Source organism: Cibotium barometz, chromosome 24 (assembly GCF_041138505.1).
Source record: "Cibotium barometz isolate CiBa-2024 chromosome 24, ASM4113850v1, whole genome shotgun sequence".
In the NCBI taxonomy this organism is placed as follows: domain Eukaryota; kingdom Viridiplantae; phylum Streptophyta; class Polypodiopsida; order Cyatheales; family Cibotiaceae; genus Cibotium; species Cibotium barometz.
Window position 1 is genome coordinate 27,974,544 of NC_141069.1, and position 18,557 is coordinate 27,993,100.

The window sequence follows — 18,557 nt, forward strand, 5'->3', positions numbered from 1 at the left end:
GGTTATCAGGTGACACCTGCATCACGTTGAGAAGACTCTGAAGGCTGCCATCATACTTTGGCCTTCATTTGAAGACTTTCTAGGGAGCGTGGACCACGATGGAGCTCTTAAGTGCATTGGATTTCGCGAGACCAACATCAGCCCGTTGGTTCCAGGTATTTCACATGTCTCGAGGACTTTCCTATCTTGGATAGGTTGGTAAGTACAGGTAGTGTTCTCTAAGGCCTCAGAGGTTGGGTGCAGTACATGGTGGTAGCTCCACCGTGCCAGGGTCACCTAGAACCTTGGCAAGAACACTCTTACACCTACTCCATAGGGAGACGAGGGTTGTAACAAGGGAAGAGTAGTCTTCCCAGGCCACTGTTTGGTTGTTTGCTTTTTTGTTTTTGTGGAAATCTGGTGGTCCTTTGGGACACCCCAGTGCTTGTACTAGAAAACTCCCAAGATATAAATCATTACCCCAAAGGAGGACCGGCCATTCTGGTCTAGTGTGGTGTTAATATCTCATTCTATTATTTCTTTTGTTGCAATGTGAATGTGTCAATGGTTTATAAATTTGTCATATTGTCTTAATCTTGTTTAATGTTACTTAAAACACGCAACCCGGGTTACAAATGGCGGTGGACCATATGCAGAGTTTCACAAGTGGCTGGAGATAAGATCGGGAGTGTTCTCTACAAGGATCAATTTTGCCAGATCTTGGACAGGAGGATAAATCCGAGGCGGCGGCTTCATCGAAACCAAAGAATGAGTGTGAAGGAGATGCATGTGTGCGCATCTGAACTTTTTTCATTTCTCGGGTTGAGCACACACCCTTGCCAAAGGTATGAACCGAGGAAGTTTCCAGTCAGGTCTCTAAGAGTCTTTACAATTGTCGTCTGCACGAGGTGGAGAATCTTTGGCTTCAATGGCAGTTGCTTCAGTTTGTGGGCTTGAACAGGAGGACTCTTCTCACTTGTCGTTTTCATTGGGTGGAGTATCTTCAGCATATGACATCATGAAGGCACCACCACAAGGAGGACATATACCAATGGGTGTGTCTTCACAATACACAGATTTCTGGGTGACTGTACAGACTACAGCCCAAGTTTTGCTTCGGTGTATCAACAGATGTATATTACTTGGAGTATGTTCCACAAGGAGATGGTGGTCTAGACATACAGGTGCCAAGCAGTACTAATGGAAACACATTAATATTGTTTTTGGTTGTGCTTTCTTCCTTCAAGGTGCATTGAGTTGGTGCAAGAAGTTCTTGTTATCCATCAGAGCCGATGCATTAGTGGCTGGAATTTGAATAGCAGAGTTGTGCCAGGCCTTTCTTTGGAGTGTTCTTCGGGCTACCGATTAATGTGACACCTATCACCTATGGTACACATGGATAATCTAAAGGTAGGTGCACAATGTGCGCAGGATAAGCGGACAAGTTTTTTGACAACCGCGTGTGCCACGTGCCAGTCAGCCAGTGGCCCTAGTGTGGTGGGATGTCCTCTGGACCAAGCCAACAGCATAATGGCGGGCCGACTGGCACCTACTGGTGCTGTAATCATATGCATTCTTCTCAATGCTAGACGCATATAGAGCATTTCTCTACAGGGTGTGGGCAGGCTAGGGGACATGGTCGACAGAGTGTGGGTTGTGATTTGATGTCTTTATTCTCAGCCATCATTTGTACTTGAATTTTAATTGTACTACTTTCTTCTTGGGCATAATACAAAACAATAGTTTTGGACTCGTATGTGTTGTGTTTGATTTCGCTGCTATCTCTACTCGCAAACCCTAGCACAAAGGCATGAGTGTTCTACAAGAAGAGTGGCCATCTATCCTTTACACTGGTTGCACTTGCCGTTGTTTGGGCTTGCTATTTGAGGACACTAAAAACCTAGAGTGGGTTGCTACAGTGTTGGAGGAAGGAAAGAAGATTGTTAGCTTCACTAGAAGGTAGAAGGCAATGGCTATGTTAAGGAGCATAGCACCTAGGAACTTTTGAAGCCAGCTCAAACACGGTTTCCATGCATGTTCATAGTGCTGGCTAGTTTGTTAGATGACACAATGGGTTGAGAAGATTGGCTAATTTGTTAGATGATACAATTACAATGGGTTGAGAAGATTGGTGGTTTGTGATGAGTGGTGTTCATGGAGGAAGACTTCCCAAACAACACTTTGTTAGATAATACAATTACGATGCGTTGAGAAGATTGGTGGTTTGTGATGAGTGGTGTTCATGGAGGAAGACTACCCACACAACACTTACAAAGGAAGTATCAAGTATTATACTCGGAAGCTCTTTTTGGCTTGATGCCAAATTGATTGTGAAACTTTGTGCCCCCATCCTCCAGATTCTTCACTTGGCTAATACGGAGGGAGCAACAATGGGGCTTATCACAATTCGGATGGTAGAGAAGATGGAGGGTGTTGATGCTGACAAGCTTATAGAAATAAAGGATTTGTGTATTGATCGGTGGGACACACCATGTACTCGGTCCATGAGGAGGATGGCACATTATGATATGACTTTGGACATAAAAGATTCTTTTACTTCTATAGGCTGTGTACACAGGTTGGCCTTGTCTTTTATTTCGGCTGTTGTCTTCACATGCAGTTTACTCGTGGATCACGTGTAACATCTTTTCGGTCTCATAGACTGTTCAGGTCTTTCATAGATGTTAATAACATCTCTCTCTCTCTCTCTCTCTCTCTCTCTCTCTCTCACACACACACACACACACACACACATAAGCAGCAGTACAAGATTTGATAACATTGGGGTTACTTATGTAGTATAAGAGTTGATAAGATTGGGTATAAACAAACTTAAAAAACGCAAAAATATTGATTGCAAAGGAATTAACCCTAATGCAATTCAAGCACAAGAATGCAGAATTAGCCAAAGTCAAAGCAACTCAGAAAGAGGACAAGTGGACAGTCTATGGTGAGGGTAGATTCTCATTGAGAATTTTCATAAGTCCAAACCAAAACAAAAACAAAAACCCAACCCATATATTTCTTTAGTGAAGGTGATTGAACTTGATACATGGCATTACAAATCTACTAGCTGATTAGTAGGATGTTTTCTTTTATCTTGCTGAACCATAGATTTAGCTCAAGACCAGTATGATCTTTAGTTTATGTATTTGGTTTTTGGCTTTCTGCAGACATTAATCTTCTTCTTCTTCTTCTTCTTCTTCTTCTTCTCTCTCGCTCTCACACACATGCACATAATCACACAGATTTGGGCATGCATGCACCCGCATACATGTCTATAGAAAGAGACTTTGCCTTTCTTATTGTCATTGAGAACCACAACTAAGCTGAGCATTGATAAAAATTTATTATCAACCATAGAATAAACAAGATCATTTGTTGGAAACAAAAACTCTTGCCTAAATTTCTTTTACAAAACTAGACCATCATACTATTACAAAGCCAAACCACCATCATTACATGTCATGAACTAGCCTTCACTTTTTTTTGGAAAAACTGCATTCAAACATCTGTAAAGAATCATGTGAAGAAACTCACAGATAGCAAGAAGTGGGCAAGGGCCATTGTCATTCTGCATAATAATGGGGACTGAGCCGCCAAAAAACTGCACAGCCTTGGTCTTGTACACAGTTTCAGCCTTGCGATTCTCATCATCATCAAGGGATACCATCACCATCAAATGCAGGCAGAAATACCCTGCTGACATGCATGGCTTCAATTCAGCCAGGAAAAAAAAAAATCTCAAAATATACGTTTGGCCAGAATGTTAAAGACAGGACACTTCACCATCATGCTGTCATGTACATACATAAACCACGTCAGAGAGCTTAACAATCCAACGCCCTTATGCTATTCTACACATACATGGTAGCCCCTTATGCTATTCTACATATACATGGTAACCCTTGAAGCTATTCTGCACATACATGTAAACCCCTTTACGCTATTCTACACATACATAAGAGCTTACACATTAGAGAGCTAGCTATGCCTGATATAAGTAACAAATAATTAATGTACATATACCAAGGGTCGAGTTCTGTGCTTCAACCTCCTGTTACACATTCATAAGAGCTTCTGACTATGCCTGGTATGGTGACAGTTGATTAATACACAAATACTAAGGGTCAGGTTCTTATGTTAAACTAGAGAGCTTCTAGCTATGCCTGATATGGCAACAGATGGTTAATGTACATACACCAAGGGTCAAGTTCTTATGTTAAACCTAAAAATTCACATACATAAGAGCTATGCCTAACATGGTGACAGATAATTAGTGTGCAGATACAACGGGTCAAGTTCATATGTTAAACCAAGAAATCGAGTTTCCTTAACCCTTTTGACATAAGAGCTTCTAGCCATGCCTGCTATGGATAACATGATCAATATACATGTACTAAAGATCAAATTCTTGTGTCAAACCAAAGAATGAGTCTTCTGAACCCTTCTATTACACACGAGCTTCTAGCTATGCCTAGTATGCTCAGTAATAGGGGTTAAGTTCTTAGATTAAACCAAAGAAATTGAGTTTTGATTTGTGTTAAGAAGGGAAGACGAGTGCTAAATGCTAATGCAGATGATTAGCGATAATTTTTCCCTGGTAATGGGGGCTGGATTATCAAAATTGAGAAGCTTGGAAGCGCACCGGATGCAACAGAAGATGTTAAATGAAGCTGTTAAAGCCAGTAATTGGCGACGGTTAATCTCTTGAAGATCAATGCAATTGAGAAGATTAGAGACGCACCAGATGCAACAGAAGCCGGAGGTGTCTCGCAGAGAAGTGGCGAGAGGAAAAAGGGAAAATGGAGAGGAGAGGAGGGGGTGTGCGAGGGTTTGTGAGTACAGATATGAAAAGTGCTGGTTCGAATTCCACTGCATTCGAAACATCAGATTATAAGCCGAGCCACCAACAGTATGAACAAACTTCAGCAGTGCAATGAAATAATAATGATATATTAAATAGCCATTTATGCTTTTGTTGTGGTACAATTAATTACGTTTGGTCTATAACTCATTTTTATATTACCACCTTTTAGGCTATAAAACAGCATCACCTTTAGTGTTTTAGCTATAATAATACCCTTTTTAGCTATAATAATATCTTGCAAATGCCTCTCCCTCATTTTTTTTTAAGAGATTGGGTACTTAATTTTACATGCCACTAGAGTAGATTCCAACCCAGTACCTTGTATTTATACACTATTTCACCGAGAATTGGTATCAAATGGTAATTTATAACTAACAGTTGGTATCGAATGGTAATTTATGCCATAGGTGTGATTTTTTAGCGAGCTTGGGGTCGCGAGCTTTTTTCGCACATGAAAACCTACTTGCACAATTCAATTGTCCCTATATGATCACCCAATTCATGTCGTTATATCTATCATCAACAAGATTAAGTCATCAAAGCAAACCATTATCTCTCAGAAGTGTATGTGTTCTAAGTTATCATCACATGTAATCATATCGATATATCTATCAACAACAAGATTAAGACATCAAGGCACACTATCATCTCAATATCTTTAAAAAAACCATACACCATAGGTATGTCATAATTACAATGCATAAAACGTATGAGCTTTAGTTGCACTAGGGTTACACATGGTTATTGAATATAGATAGATTTTAAGAAAGCATACATAATTACTAAGATTATGGCAAACATACGTATGAAGCTATATTTATACATATATGCATACATATTTGTATACATGCATATATACAATCTATGAATGTACATATTCTAAATTACCACATCGCACTTAATTATCACACATCAATAGATCTATCATCAATAAGATTAAAACATCAAAGTAAACCATCGTCTCAACATCTCAAAAAGAACCATACACCATAGGCATATCATAGTTATAGTGCATAAAATGTGTACATTTGATATATCAACCCACATAGTTCTAAGAGGCATCAAATAGTGATCTCAAGCTCCACCATCTCAATGTTTTTAAATCTCTAAAGAAAGCAATACCAATAGTGAGTCTCAAGCTCATATCCCTACTCTTTCAAAGACTTACGGTATGGCATGTCCTCAAGACATGTATGGAAGATGAAGAAGTCCTTTTCCATTTATAGGAAAGGGCGTAACATAGCTCAACATGCAGTACCTGCAAACACATCTACAACACTTTATCTTGGACCTGTAAAAGTAGCTACTAACGATCTGTGCATACACACAACAACCATACATATGTAAACATTCTATGTCATCACTTCAGTAATGGATTGTTTCTCGAGGTAGTCTCTTCATCCCTTGATCTTCTTCACTTAAACATCATGCTTTGAGGGCTCACACGGATGCAAGACGAAGCTATGGTGGATGAAATGTGAAGGGAGCCATGGATTTGGTGATAGTAGGGGTGAAGAGATTAGTGAAGATAATCAACTTGTGGAATCATAAACACATGACCACGACTTGGATTAGCCAAAATGAGTGTGTCCCTTCATTTTCATGTGGCTCTTAATATAGCCAAGAGATTACAAAAGATGTGGACACAAGTGATGCCACCTCAACTCCAAAAGATCCCCAAATATCTCTCTCCATAAGAGGCCATTCACACACCTTCACACCCTCCCCCTTGATACATACTCCTTGTGCATCTAGGCACCACATTTTCAACACCCCCCCTTGGTGCCATCTAGGACACATCTAAGTGTGAGGTACACATCATAGGCATCTTGACCTAACATACAACTAGGCATCTTGGCCTTACACATGAACTAGGCATCTTGGCCTTTACATCATTCTACCATTGCTACATCATCGGTGCCAACAGGTAGAAACAATACAACAAGATACAAGAGGGTGGGTGAAAACTCCATAGCTTCAAAAAAGTGCTTCCATATCCTCCTTTGGAAAGGAGACCTCCATCACATTTGCTTGTTGAGGTTAATTCTTTGACTAGCAGTTGCTTTCTGTGTGTTCGAGTTTCCCACACACCGTACATTCAAGCTTTGGTTTATCTTTGAATTTGCATATGTTGAATTTGTGGCCTAACTTGCCACAATGATTGCATCTAGGCTTGAATTCCCTTTTACCAACATAAAGTGCCAAGTCCTTTGATGAGGACGCTCCATTTTCATATTTACTTTTCATCTTTTACTCATGTTCAAGCAATGAGGCTTGTACATCATTCAAGGTTAGAGTAGAGTTGTTAGACAAGATTTCAAATATGTTGGCATGTTCTTCTTTCCTTTCACAGCTAGAGCAAGCAAAATAGCCTTAGCTTCATCATCATCACCAATGGTGGCAAGTTGTTGCTTAATGCTTTTATACTTGTTGATGTGACTTGTTAGATCATGGCTAGTACCTACGTTGAGTTGATACAATTGCATGAGTAAATGAACTTTGGAGTGTTTTGCCTGTGTACCAAACAACTTGTTTAACTCTTCCCATGCATCCTTGGCCTTCTCAATCCCAGTGATATGATGAATGACCTCATCATCCAAGGCAAGTGCTATGAGTCCCAAGGCTCTCTCATTCTTCTCATTTCATGCAGTTCGTAAGCTTGCTTGAGTGTCCCTCCCTTGAATTATTCCCCATAAATTTTTCTTCATGAGTGCATACATGATTTTTGACTGCCACGTGTGGAATCCAATACTACTAAACTTGATAATTTTATCGCCATGATGAGTAGGGGGTCTTACCAAAGCCCCTGTCTATGCGGTGGTACTTGGCAGTGTCTACCCTTTACAATGATTAGCACACAGAGACTTATGACCACTTGCCTTAATGTGAAAGATTAGCACACAAACTTATGACCACTTGCCTTAATGTGAAAGACGCTTACATACATGCAATATCCATTACTAATTTGCAGGATGTTTCAACTTGATAGCATCCACATCAATGAAGGAGTGTACAACACTCATCAATGAAAAGGTCCACTAGTGAAGGTTAAGCATTACATGACAACTTAACCATGATTTCTCATGGGTTCATGGAAGCAAAGAAGTATTTGAGCAAGCCCTCCACCAAAAACTTTAGAAAGGTTCAAGAAAACACGTGTACTTGTGCCTGGATTAGTCCTTAGTACTATGATTAAGGTCTATAATTAAAAATGTTCACAATACCTCAAGCTTTTTAGCTATGGCAACAGGGATGGGTCTGATTCTAGAGCACCCCTAGACGCACCTCTGTCAGAGGAATTAGGGTGAAACATTGCATATACAAGGCAGAATGGCGCATACCTATTGGCGACGAGTTCTCGATGAAATGGTGCCCGATTTTGCAGCTTTGCCCTCGAATTGGTTTAGGGCTTTTGAAGCCTCAGTTGTTAAGAGTACTCCTTTCAAATACTATGCTAAATGGTTGGCTGTAGCGTCTGCACGACTCAGAAAACCAAGTTGGGGTGGAGCTTCCATGGAAGCTTGGAGAAGATAAGCTTGTGATTAAGAAGGGATTAGTGGATTATTAGTGCAAGGGGTTCAAGAAATGGTTTGGGGGAATGATGGAGGATGTTCTAGGATAAAAAATTCTCTGATACCAACTTGAACATCATGCTTTGAGGGCTTACATGGATGCAAGATGAAGCTATGGTGGATGAAATGTGAAGGGAGCCATGGATTTAGTGATAGGGGTGAAGAGATTAGTGAAGATAATCAACTTGTAGAATCATAAACACATGACCATGACTCGGATTAGCCAAAATGAGTGTGTCCCTTCATTTTCATGTGGCTCTTAATATAGCCAAGAGATTACACAAGATGTGGACACAAGTGATGCCACCTCAACTCCAAAATATCCCCAAATATCTCCTCTCCATAAGAGGCCGTTCACACACCTTCACACACACCCCCTTGATACATACTCCTTGTGCATCTAGGCACCACATTTTCAACATCTTCCACCTATGGTTCCAGAACGCAATCTGTAGTTTATGGTTGCTTCAAATCACAAGGAATGTTATTAAATAAACCACTCATAGTAATAAACTAATATACATCACGAATACCAACATAAGAAATATATCTTACCAGTAGAGCTAGTTCCTCTCAATTTTTTGGGCCCCATCAACACCGTCTGTCCACAAAAAGTTGGTAACATAGAAATTAGTATTAGTATCATGTATGTTTTTCATGCATGCATATATATATATATTAAAAATAACTCATTCTAATTAGTATCATCCATGTTTCTTATGCATGTATATATATACATTAAAAAATACCTCACTCCAATTAAATCTTTATATACCTATAAATACATATTTATATTTATATTTATCTATGTGTATTTATGTATATGTTTATTTATACATGTGTTTGTGTGTTTATATTTATAATTATGTAAGCATCGCTTACTAGACATGATCAATCATGCCTATTGATGTAAGCATTGATGTTATCATATAGGCTAAAAAGGTTGTATCTAATCAATAATCAATGGTGTCAACCGTCAAGGGTCTACTGATAAGGATTCTTAAGAGGAAAAAAGAAAAGTTTCCCTTGGCATCCACCAGCATTCTCTGTAGGTTAAGTTACCCTTTTATGTTCTTATTTTTAAAGGGTAACACTTAAGCATTCAAGTGTATCCAGCTCATATTCCCTTTTCATCCTATTCATGTGCTCTAGTCTCTTCTAGTATTTCATGTTCTGATTTGAAGGGTAACACTTAAGCATGCAAGTGTTACCCTTTTCAGATTCCCTTTTCTTCCTATCTATGTGCTCTAGTTTCTTCTAGTATTTCATGTGCTCTTCAATTGATATCCTCTAGTCTCTTTAGTTTTGATATTAGAGCTAACTTGAGCTTAATTCCTTCACTCAAACTTAATTACTTACTTGGCACAATATCCTTGGCCTACTGTGAAAGGAACTAGTAGAGGTAGGGACAAGACACTCATTATGAGCATTTAACACATGTAGAAGAGGCCTAGTCCAAGACATGTCAGGCACGAGCTACGTAGGTCAATCTCCCAACCTTAGGTTTCAGGATCAGTTCTTAACCCACTTGGAGAATAATCATATAAGTCACCTAAGGATAAGGCATGTTAAGTCAATTCTTTAGATGTATACACAAAGAATATTAAAAAGCATGTAAAGCTTAGCAAGATGGAACAAGGCCATGGGATAGCCAAGGTATGTCTTATGCCTTGTTTAGGGTGCCAAGCATCATAGGTATGCCCTAATACCTTGTCAGCCAGCTTATGGTAGCACATAGCAATAGTCGGCCCACAACATTAAAGGCAACCGATTCACACGTGTGAAAGGCGCCAGTGTTGGTACTATTTACAACATTTAATGCTTATTTTATCGTCATGGGCATTAAATGCAGACTGACAAGAGTTAATCTCAGGCAACTAGTGTGCAGATGTTAGTATATAAGGTGCCCCTCTCATTCCTTACATAAATCATGTCATTTCATAGAAGTTCATCAAAAATCGGGCAATCTTCACATCAAAGGATATCACAAAAAAGTAGCATGTTGCTGCATTATTGCAACGTAAGGCTTCAAGCTAGTGCAATAGTCATTAGTTAAGGTATAAACCTCACTAGTTTGCATTAACATAAACAACCAAAATCAATGTAGCAATGCTATGGACCTCACCACCACTGATAGAACTTCATGGCCACTCTCACTTATCCCCAACTTCATGGTGGCCACTCTCACTTGTCCCCAACATCATGAAGTGGCTATCAAGCTTTTTCAAATTTTCTTTTTCTAGATAAGACATCTACTTTTTTAAAGGATGTTATTCGCGCATCTAGTTTTTTAAAGGTAGTTCAAGAGCAACCCTTCTCATGTAATTTGCTCCCACAGAATGCAAGCACATTATGTATTTAACCATCATAGCGTGATGAACTTCATGTAACCTTGTGTATTCACCACACATGTTAAGAAGGTAGACCCTCCTATTGACTTGCCATATATAAGATTAGCTAATCATGTGCAAGCTTAACCATGTGTTTCCTTGTCATGTGAAAGAAGACTAACACCCAAGTTGTATCTTAATGAGCATGTATTCTTTGCACAAGAAGCGAGGACAAGAAGAGCCTTGAGGGACTTGTCTTGTCCTGTAGTCATACAATAAGGTTAGCTAGGCTATTTACCAAGATCTTAAGCTACAGATGGTGACCATGTCTTGTCATGCCATCCACTAGCATTACATAGAATAACTAGCATTATGGAAGGATGTTGAAACTCAAGAAAAGCTTCAAGGTGATATACATCAGCTAGGTGGCTAGTCACTATGCCAAGTCATCATGTGTCCATGTAGGCATAATCAATGTGTCATGGATCATGCCTAGTAAGCATTGATGACATGTGGTCTTCATTGTTCTCTATAGGCCTCCTTGCCCTACCATGGGTAACAATAAAGCATGAGTTGCTATAGGCCTCCTTGCCCTACCATGGGTAACAATAAAGCATGAGTTGCTAGGCATGTCCTTGATGGGCCATCCATTTCCTTGTTGAGTATGTTCTTACCTTTCTAAGTATGTCCTTGATGGGTCATCCATGTCCTTGATAGGTCATTCATGCCCTTGTTATGTATGTGTCCTTACCTTTCAAAACATGATCAACCATGTCCTTGCTAAGTATATTCTTACCTTGCTTGGTGGGGGCACTTTTGTGTAGCCGGCCCCATAGGAGGTGTCATTATGTAGGTACGTTATATAAAAATGAAAAGCTCAAGCTATTTCCTTAAACGAAAAAAGTGTAAAAACCTGTTCGCTCAAGCTATTTCCTTAAATAAATTAAAAGTGTAAAAACCTGTTCGCTCAAGCTATTTCCTTAAACAAAAAAAAATTGCAAAAACTTGTTCGCTCAAGCTATTTCCTTAAATAAATTAAAAGTGCAAAAACCTATTGAGGATGTGGAATGCCATGGGGACTACCTGGGCAATAAGAAGCTACTATGGAGCAAGAGCGAGCAACAAGAAGCTACTATGGAGCGAGAGCGGGCAACAAGAAGCTACTAAGGAGCGAGAGTGGGCAACAAGAAGCTACTATGGAGCGAGAGCGAGCAACAAGAAGCTACTATGGAGCGAAAGCGAGCAACAAGAAGCTACTATGGAACGAGAGCGGGCAACAAGAAGCTACTATGGAGCGAGAGCGAGCAACCGACTAGGCGGCAGAGGGTGGTGGGGAAAGAAGAAAGGGCCACCATTATGGAGGTAGAGACGTATGATAGTGTGCCAGCATGCCTTAGAGAAATTCCTACACCTTATATACTCCCACTGCCTTCCCAATGAGACACACTAGTCTTTGGCCAAGGCCATGACCATACTAGTCTTTGGCCAAGGCCATGACCATACTAGCCATCCATCTCCATGACTAGCCATCTACCACACCAACTGGGTGGGCCAACGTGGTCCTAACTTCGACTTCTACCTTCCCTTTGGTGCACTCCATCTCCACCATGGGCAGTCATAAGTAGATTGGGGTGCCCATCCCTTGTGACCTCTACATAACCAACACGAAGTACCACATGCTCATGCCAAACCTTCTAGAGTACATTGGAACCCTAGACACAACCTTTGCCATCTCTCGTAATGGTGCCCATCGCTTGTGACCTCTACATAACCAACAACAAGTACCTAATGCTCATGCCATACCTTCTGAAGTATATTGGAACCCTAGACACAACCTTTGCCCAACCCTTGCAATGGCCTCTCTCCCATGTTGCTTTTAGATTATTTTGCATGCAACTCCTTTAAAGACCAAGTTAAGAGGGCTCTTCACCTAGAGACCATGATGGAACTTATAGTGTGCCGCCTCCACAACCTTGCAAATGAGGTCCTCCACACCGAACTCTATGTGACATGTGCAACTTTGTCACCATACACTTCAAGCAGGCCAATCCAATCCTCTGCCCAAAAGGACTCTCTTTCCAATGAGACCCTAGGCGCCAGAGGTAGTTCTCCATGAGTTCATTTGTGGAGGATGATGTCAATGTATCTTGTGAATGTGCCCCCTTCACGAGTGAGGTATTTCTACCATACCTCGAGACTCAAAGACCCATATGTTGGCATTCCTGGTGGGTGCCTAGTAACCTTGAAATTTGAATTGGGTGGTGGAAATTCCCTTACACATTTGAATATTAAGGCACCTCACATTTGGAAGAGCTTAAGAAACAAAAATCTATGCCCACTTATTGTCGTTGCATGCCACTTTTGTTGTAAGACAAGGTGGAGGGACCTCATCCATAAATGTCCTATCATAAACCAATAATAGCATATGTGAAAATACAAAGAAAAAAATATAAATTGATTCCTCTTGCACAAATACAACACCACCTATGAAAAAAGAAAGAAAAAAATACAAATTAAGTCCTCTTTACATGAATACAACATCGCGTGTGAAAATATATTGACAACATTGCAAATTGCATTGGTTGTTAATATTGTTTTTATCCGACCTTTAGTTATTAATGTTATTTGTATTCAACCTTTAATGTCCCCTTAAACACCATTAATATTTTTTATTCTTATAATTTTCATTTCCCTTATTGACCTATAGGCAACAAGGGATAAATGTTCAATACAAAAGATATAGAAAAAATTACAATAGAAAAACCTTGTCCTCTCGTATTCTGCATGATTTAGTCTTTTTTTATGTTCAAACTACAAATTAAAGTGGTGATATATGTTTTTGCTACCTAGATTTTAGTGTTTACTTTTTTAGGTCAAATTTGAGATTTGAAATGATGGAAATCAATCTCAAAGCATGAAGCAAAGAACACTAGAGATTGTCAAAATCTTTAATGATGAGTTATTTGCTGATTCATAGATACAGATCTTTGAATAGGGCTACTTTTAGTGGACTTACATATTCAGTATATACTTGGATTAATGGTTATTCTTGGCACTCTATTATTAGTGCTATATTCTAATTAGGTTATTTTGATTAAGTTCTACGGCAGGAGACTTGGTGCAATGTTTGATGCGTATAGGAAAATCAAGAACACAAGCACCTAATAAACTTCATCATCGTGATAAATGCAATAAGACAAATTAGACTCTTGGAAATTTAACTTTTGTAATTTCTAGAAGTAAAATTTATGTGATTCAAATCTTTGTATCTTGTTGAATTTGTTTGGAGATGAAACTGAGATCCCTCATTAGTTATGACTAGTTATAACTCACTACTATAAACGGATGAGTGATAAATTATAACTACTTATAGCTCACTACTATAACTGATGGAGTGAGATCCCTCATCAGTTAGAACTAGTAGCTCACTACTATAAGTATGAAAGAAGAATTGCACATTTTTACAGTGTGTAATTGAAAAGCATGCGACTCTTTCACTCTAAAACATCCATAACAATTTGATGTAATGTTGTGTGTTTTTTAAAAGGATTTGAGTCATTCAAGCATCACAATACTCGTCGTCGACTTTGACGATGTTTTTAGAGTTTCTCATTTTATTTTCATATTTTTTCATGTCATCTATGGTGGAGTTTGGTAGATTTGACATGCATATCAAACTCTTTTTTGTTGTTTATTATATTTTGTTCTAGATATTGATATGAGGGCCAAATGTGAACATGTTGCACCTAGAATTTGGAGAAATTTTGAATTGGGAAGATACAGACAAGTTGGGGCTAGTGGACGACATGCCAGACAAAGGAGAAGGCCCTTATTTAAAATCGATTAATAAGAAGTTGGTGGGGAGGAGGAGCAATTGAAAATTCCATACATATAACAGCATTAGATAGTTGGTTGTGTTGGTGGAAAGTACAGTACTTATTATTTTAAGTTAGTTTTGTTGCTTAAATTTACATGTTGAATTTTATAGAGAGCAATATACAACAATGGAGATCAATGAAGTTATGGAGGGGCAAGAAAGGTCTTTCCTTTTTCATTGGAAGCAAATCTATAGCAACACACGAAGAAGTACATAAAGAAAGATTTAGGACAAGAGTATTGTGCAAAGTGGACGACATGCCAGACAAAGGAGGAGGCCCTTGTTTTAAATCGATTAATGAGAAGTTGGTAGGGAGAAGCAATCAAAGATTCCATACCTATACCAGCATTAGATAGTTGGTTTTGCTAGTGGAAAGTACATCACTTGTTATTTTAAGTTATGCTGGTTGTGATGGTGGGAAGTACAATACTTGTTATTTTAATTTGGTTTTGTTTCTTAAATTTACATGTTGAATTTATAGAGAGCAGTAAGAACAGCATACAACAATAGATATCCTAATTAAGTTATGGAGGGGCAAGAAAGGTCTTGCCTTTTTCATTGAAAGCAAAGTCTATAGTAAGAGCAACATACAACAATGGAGATCCTGAATGAAGCTATGGAGGGGCAAGAAAGGTCTTGCCTTTTTCATTTGAACCAAAGTCTGTAGCAACACACGAAGAAGTACATAAATAAAGATTTAGGACAAGAGTATTCAATCATGTGTGCAAAGTAGATGACATACCAGACAAAGGAGGAGGCCCTTGTTTAAAATCAGTTAATAAGAAGTTGGTGGAGAGGAGGAGCAATCAAAGATTCATACATATACTAGCATTACATAGTTGGTTGTATTGGTGGGAAGTACAGTACTTGTTATGTTAAGTTGGTTTTCCTACTTAAATTTACATGTTGAATTTTACGGAGATCAATAAGAGCAATATACAAAAATGGAGATCCTAATGAAATTCTGGAGGGGCGAGAAAGGTCCTACCTTTTTCATTGGAAGCAAACTTATAAAGTCTACGACAACACATGAAGAAGTACATAAAGAAATATTTAGGACAAGAGTATTCAATCATGTGTGGTGCAAAGTGTGGACAACATGCCAGACAAAGGAGCCTGGCCCTTGTTTAAAATTGATTAATAAGAAGTTTGTGGAGAGAAGGAGCAATCAAAGATTCCATACAATAGTTGGTTGTGTTGGTGGGAAGTATAGTACTTGTTATTTTAAGTTATTTTTACTGCTTAAATTTACATGTTGAATTTTACAGAGAGTAGTAAGAGCAATATACAACAATGGAGGACCTGATAAAGTTATGGAGCGACGAGAAGATGGTTTCTCTTACTCTTCGAGTTTGACTTTACGATCACTGTAAGAAAAGTAATATAACATGTACTATGGGAAGGATTATAAGATGGTTGCTCTTACTCTTGGAGTTTGACTTCACGATCTTTATAAGAAAAGGAATGCAACATGTACTGGCTAATCACTTATCACGAATTCCTAATGGCCGAGCGTGCCACAAGAATACAACATGTATTGGCTAATTACTTATCACAAATTCCTAATGGCTGAGCGTACCACAAGAATACATGTATTGGCTAATCAATGGCCAAGTGTGCCACAGGAATCAATGAAGATATTCCAAATGTGTGCTTATTTAAGATGGACATGGTAAATAAGTGGAGTGATGAAATCTCTCAATACCTTGCTTACGGTTTTCTATAAGATCGACCATTGAATAAAGATCAGATGTGATAGCATATCAAGATAGCGGCACCATATCAATTAATAGCACGACAACTATACAAGTTTAGTAAGAATGATATTCTACAGAGATGTGCACGAAAAGATGAATTTGTGTAAGTCCTAGAAGAAGCACAAAAAGATGAATTTGTGGAGGAGACTACACTAGGGAAGTGACGCACGGAAGGTTCTCCAAGCATGCTTATGGTGGCCAACATTGCTTGGTGATACAGTTGAATTTGTCAAAGGTTGTGAGATGAATATCAATGATTTGATATACCACAACAAAGGGACCGTATTCCCCCTCACCCCAGTAATAGTCCAGTACCCCTTTAAAAATTGGGGAATTGATTTTCATTAGTCCCTGCCATACAAAGAACCCAAGATTGCTACATCATAGTAGCCATAGTTTACTTCACAAAGTGGGTAGAAGCCAGGGATACTAGGAACGCTAATGCTCGTACCATTGCTAAATTTCTATAAGAGCAAGACATTTCTAGATTTGGATGCCCTTTGGAGATTATTTTGTCAACAATGAGATGATTAATCACCTCATGAAAGGCTTTATGATAGTGCACATGAAGTCTACTATCCACAACAAGTGAATGGCCAGGCAGAGAGCACGAATAAGATATTATGTGGCATTTTGACAAAAACCATTCAGGCAAGTAGAATAAAGGAGAACAAGCTTACAACTACTTTTTATAGGCTTATCGAACATCACATACCATTTTGATTGACCTATAGGATTGACATAGTAATGTCCATAGAGTACATGGTTCCAAGTTTGAAAATCTTTATCAGCAAAAAGACTAAGTGACAATGCAATGGGGTTGAAAGGATTATTGACCTAAAAAAGTTGGAGAAACTAGGATTATTGACATACATGGGTTGATGGTACATAAAAAATGGTTTGATCAAAACGTTAAGGACAAGGAGTTTAAGGAGCAACCTAATATTGTTGTATGGAACCGGAAGTAATAAGCCAAAAAAGGTAATACTCACGTGTTAATCCCATTTTGGATTAACAAACATGATCCTCCATTTGAGAGCATTAATAAGTGTCATGAAACGGCACTATAAAAGTTGTGCATTATGAGATATTGGCCACCCAAGGCCTAGTAAGTAAGTTTTGGGCACCCAAGGCCTAGTAAGTAAGTTTTGGGCACCCAAGTGTGAATAAGGGCCAAATGTATATAAGGCATTTTCTCATAAAATGAAAAGACACAATCCCCTTTGTGCTATAGAGAGCTCTCCCTTGTGTCTTGAGAGAGATTGAGGGAGAGAGCGAGAGCATTCTAGCATTGTTCCTCTTTTATGCTTGTGTGATTCATGCTTGTGTGAGAGAGTGAGAGAGAGAGCGATTGCCTTATACGATGGTGCGAGTGACTCTACGGTGACAGCGTGGAGGTGGAGCTTAACAAACGAGCTTAGAGGCCTCAAGGGACTCAAGTTCAAAGCATTCGTAAAAGTGCCCTATGATAGTTGTGATCTATTGCTCATCCTTTAGGTGAATGTGTTAAGTTCCCTAAGGTGTGGTAGCCCATAACATTTTTGGCGCCGTTGCAGGGGAAACACCTTTGTTTCTTCCATCCTCTTAGAGTTTTAGCTCCCATTGCATAAGATTCATAATTACCCTTGCATTCTGTTAGTGCATTGTATGGAAAATGAATGGATAAGATGTGTGTGGTAGGAAGAAATCATGAGAAATTGGTTGTGATGCTGTGTATGTTTGTGGTGGAGTGGTCTTAGGATAGAGCTTCACTGTTTTTTCTTGTTAATTTTGATATTTGCATCATTGTTAGCACCAACGTGAATGAGCAGGTTAGTATTCTTCTTTTTTTCTTTTTAAAAAATTCACAAAAATAAAAAACATAAGGAACCATTGACTGTGCCAAGAACTTGCATTCCATTCCTTAGGTGTGGCACAATCAATTTGGGATCAATTGGATAAGTATTATGCACCCAAAATTGTAACTTTCGACACGGGAAGTTCCACGCAAAACTATAAAAAAACGTTCATGCCGTGAACATTTTCTGCAGCTTCACGCCGCGAATCGCTCATGAAACCAGTGCCGCAATTACATTGAAAATTAGTGCCGCAATTACATTGAAAATCACGAGATTGCCTTGCCAAAAATAGGCAACCTTATCCTGACACCTATGATGCCACGAAGTTTGCCAA

At 38.9% G+C, this 18,557-nt stretch overlaps 1 protein-coding gene across 1 annotated transcript in view; it reads right to left on the reverse strand.

Moving 5' to 3' along the window:
- The window catches only part of LOC147625109 (uncharacterized), a 29,014-nt gene extending 24,141 nt beyond the window's left edge, over positions 1-4,873 (reverse strand). The window contains exons 1-2 of the mRNA XM_086818372.1: positions 4,727-4,873; positions 3,520-3,694 (exon numbers count right to left, since the gene is read on the reverse strand). Coding sequence (XP_086674498.1) covers positions 3,520-3,688 — 169 coding nt within the window. The 5' untranslated portion in view covers positions 3,689-3,694; positions 4,727-4,873. The remainder of the gene's footprint in view (positions 1-3,519; positions 3,695-4,726) is intronic.
- Positions 4,874-18,557: the final 13,684 nt, after the last annotated feature.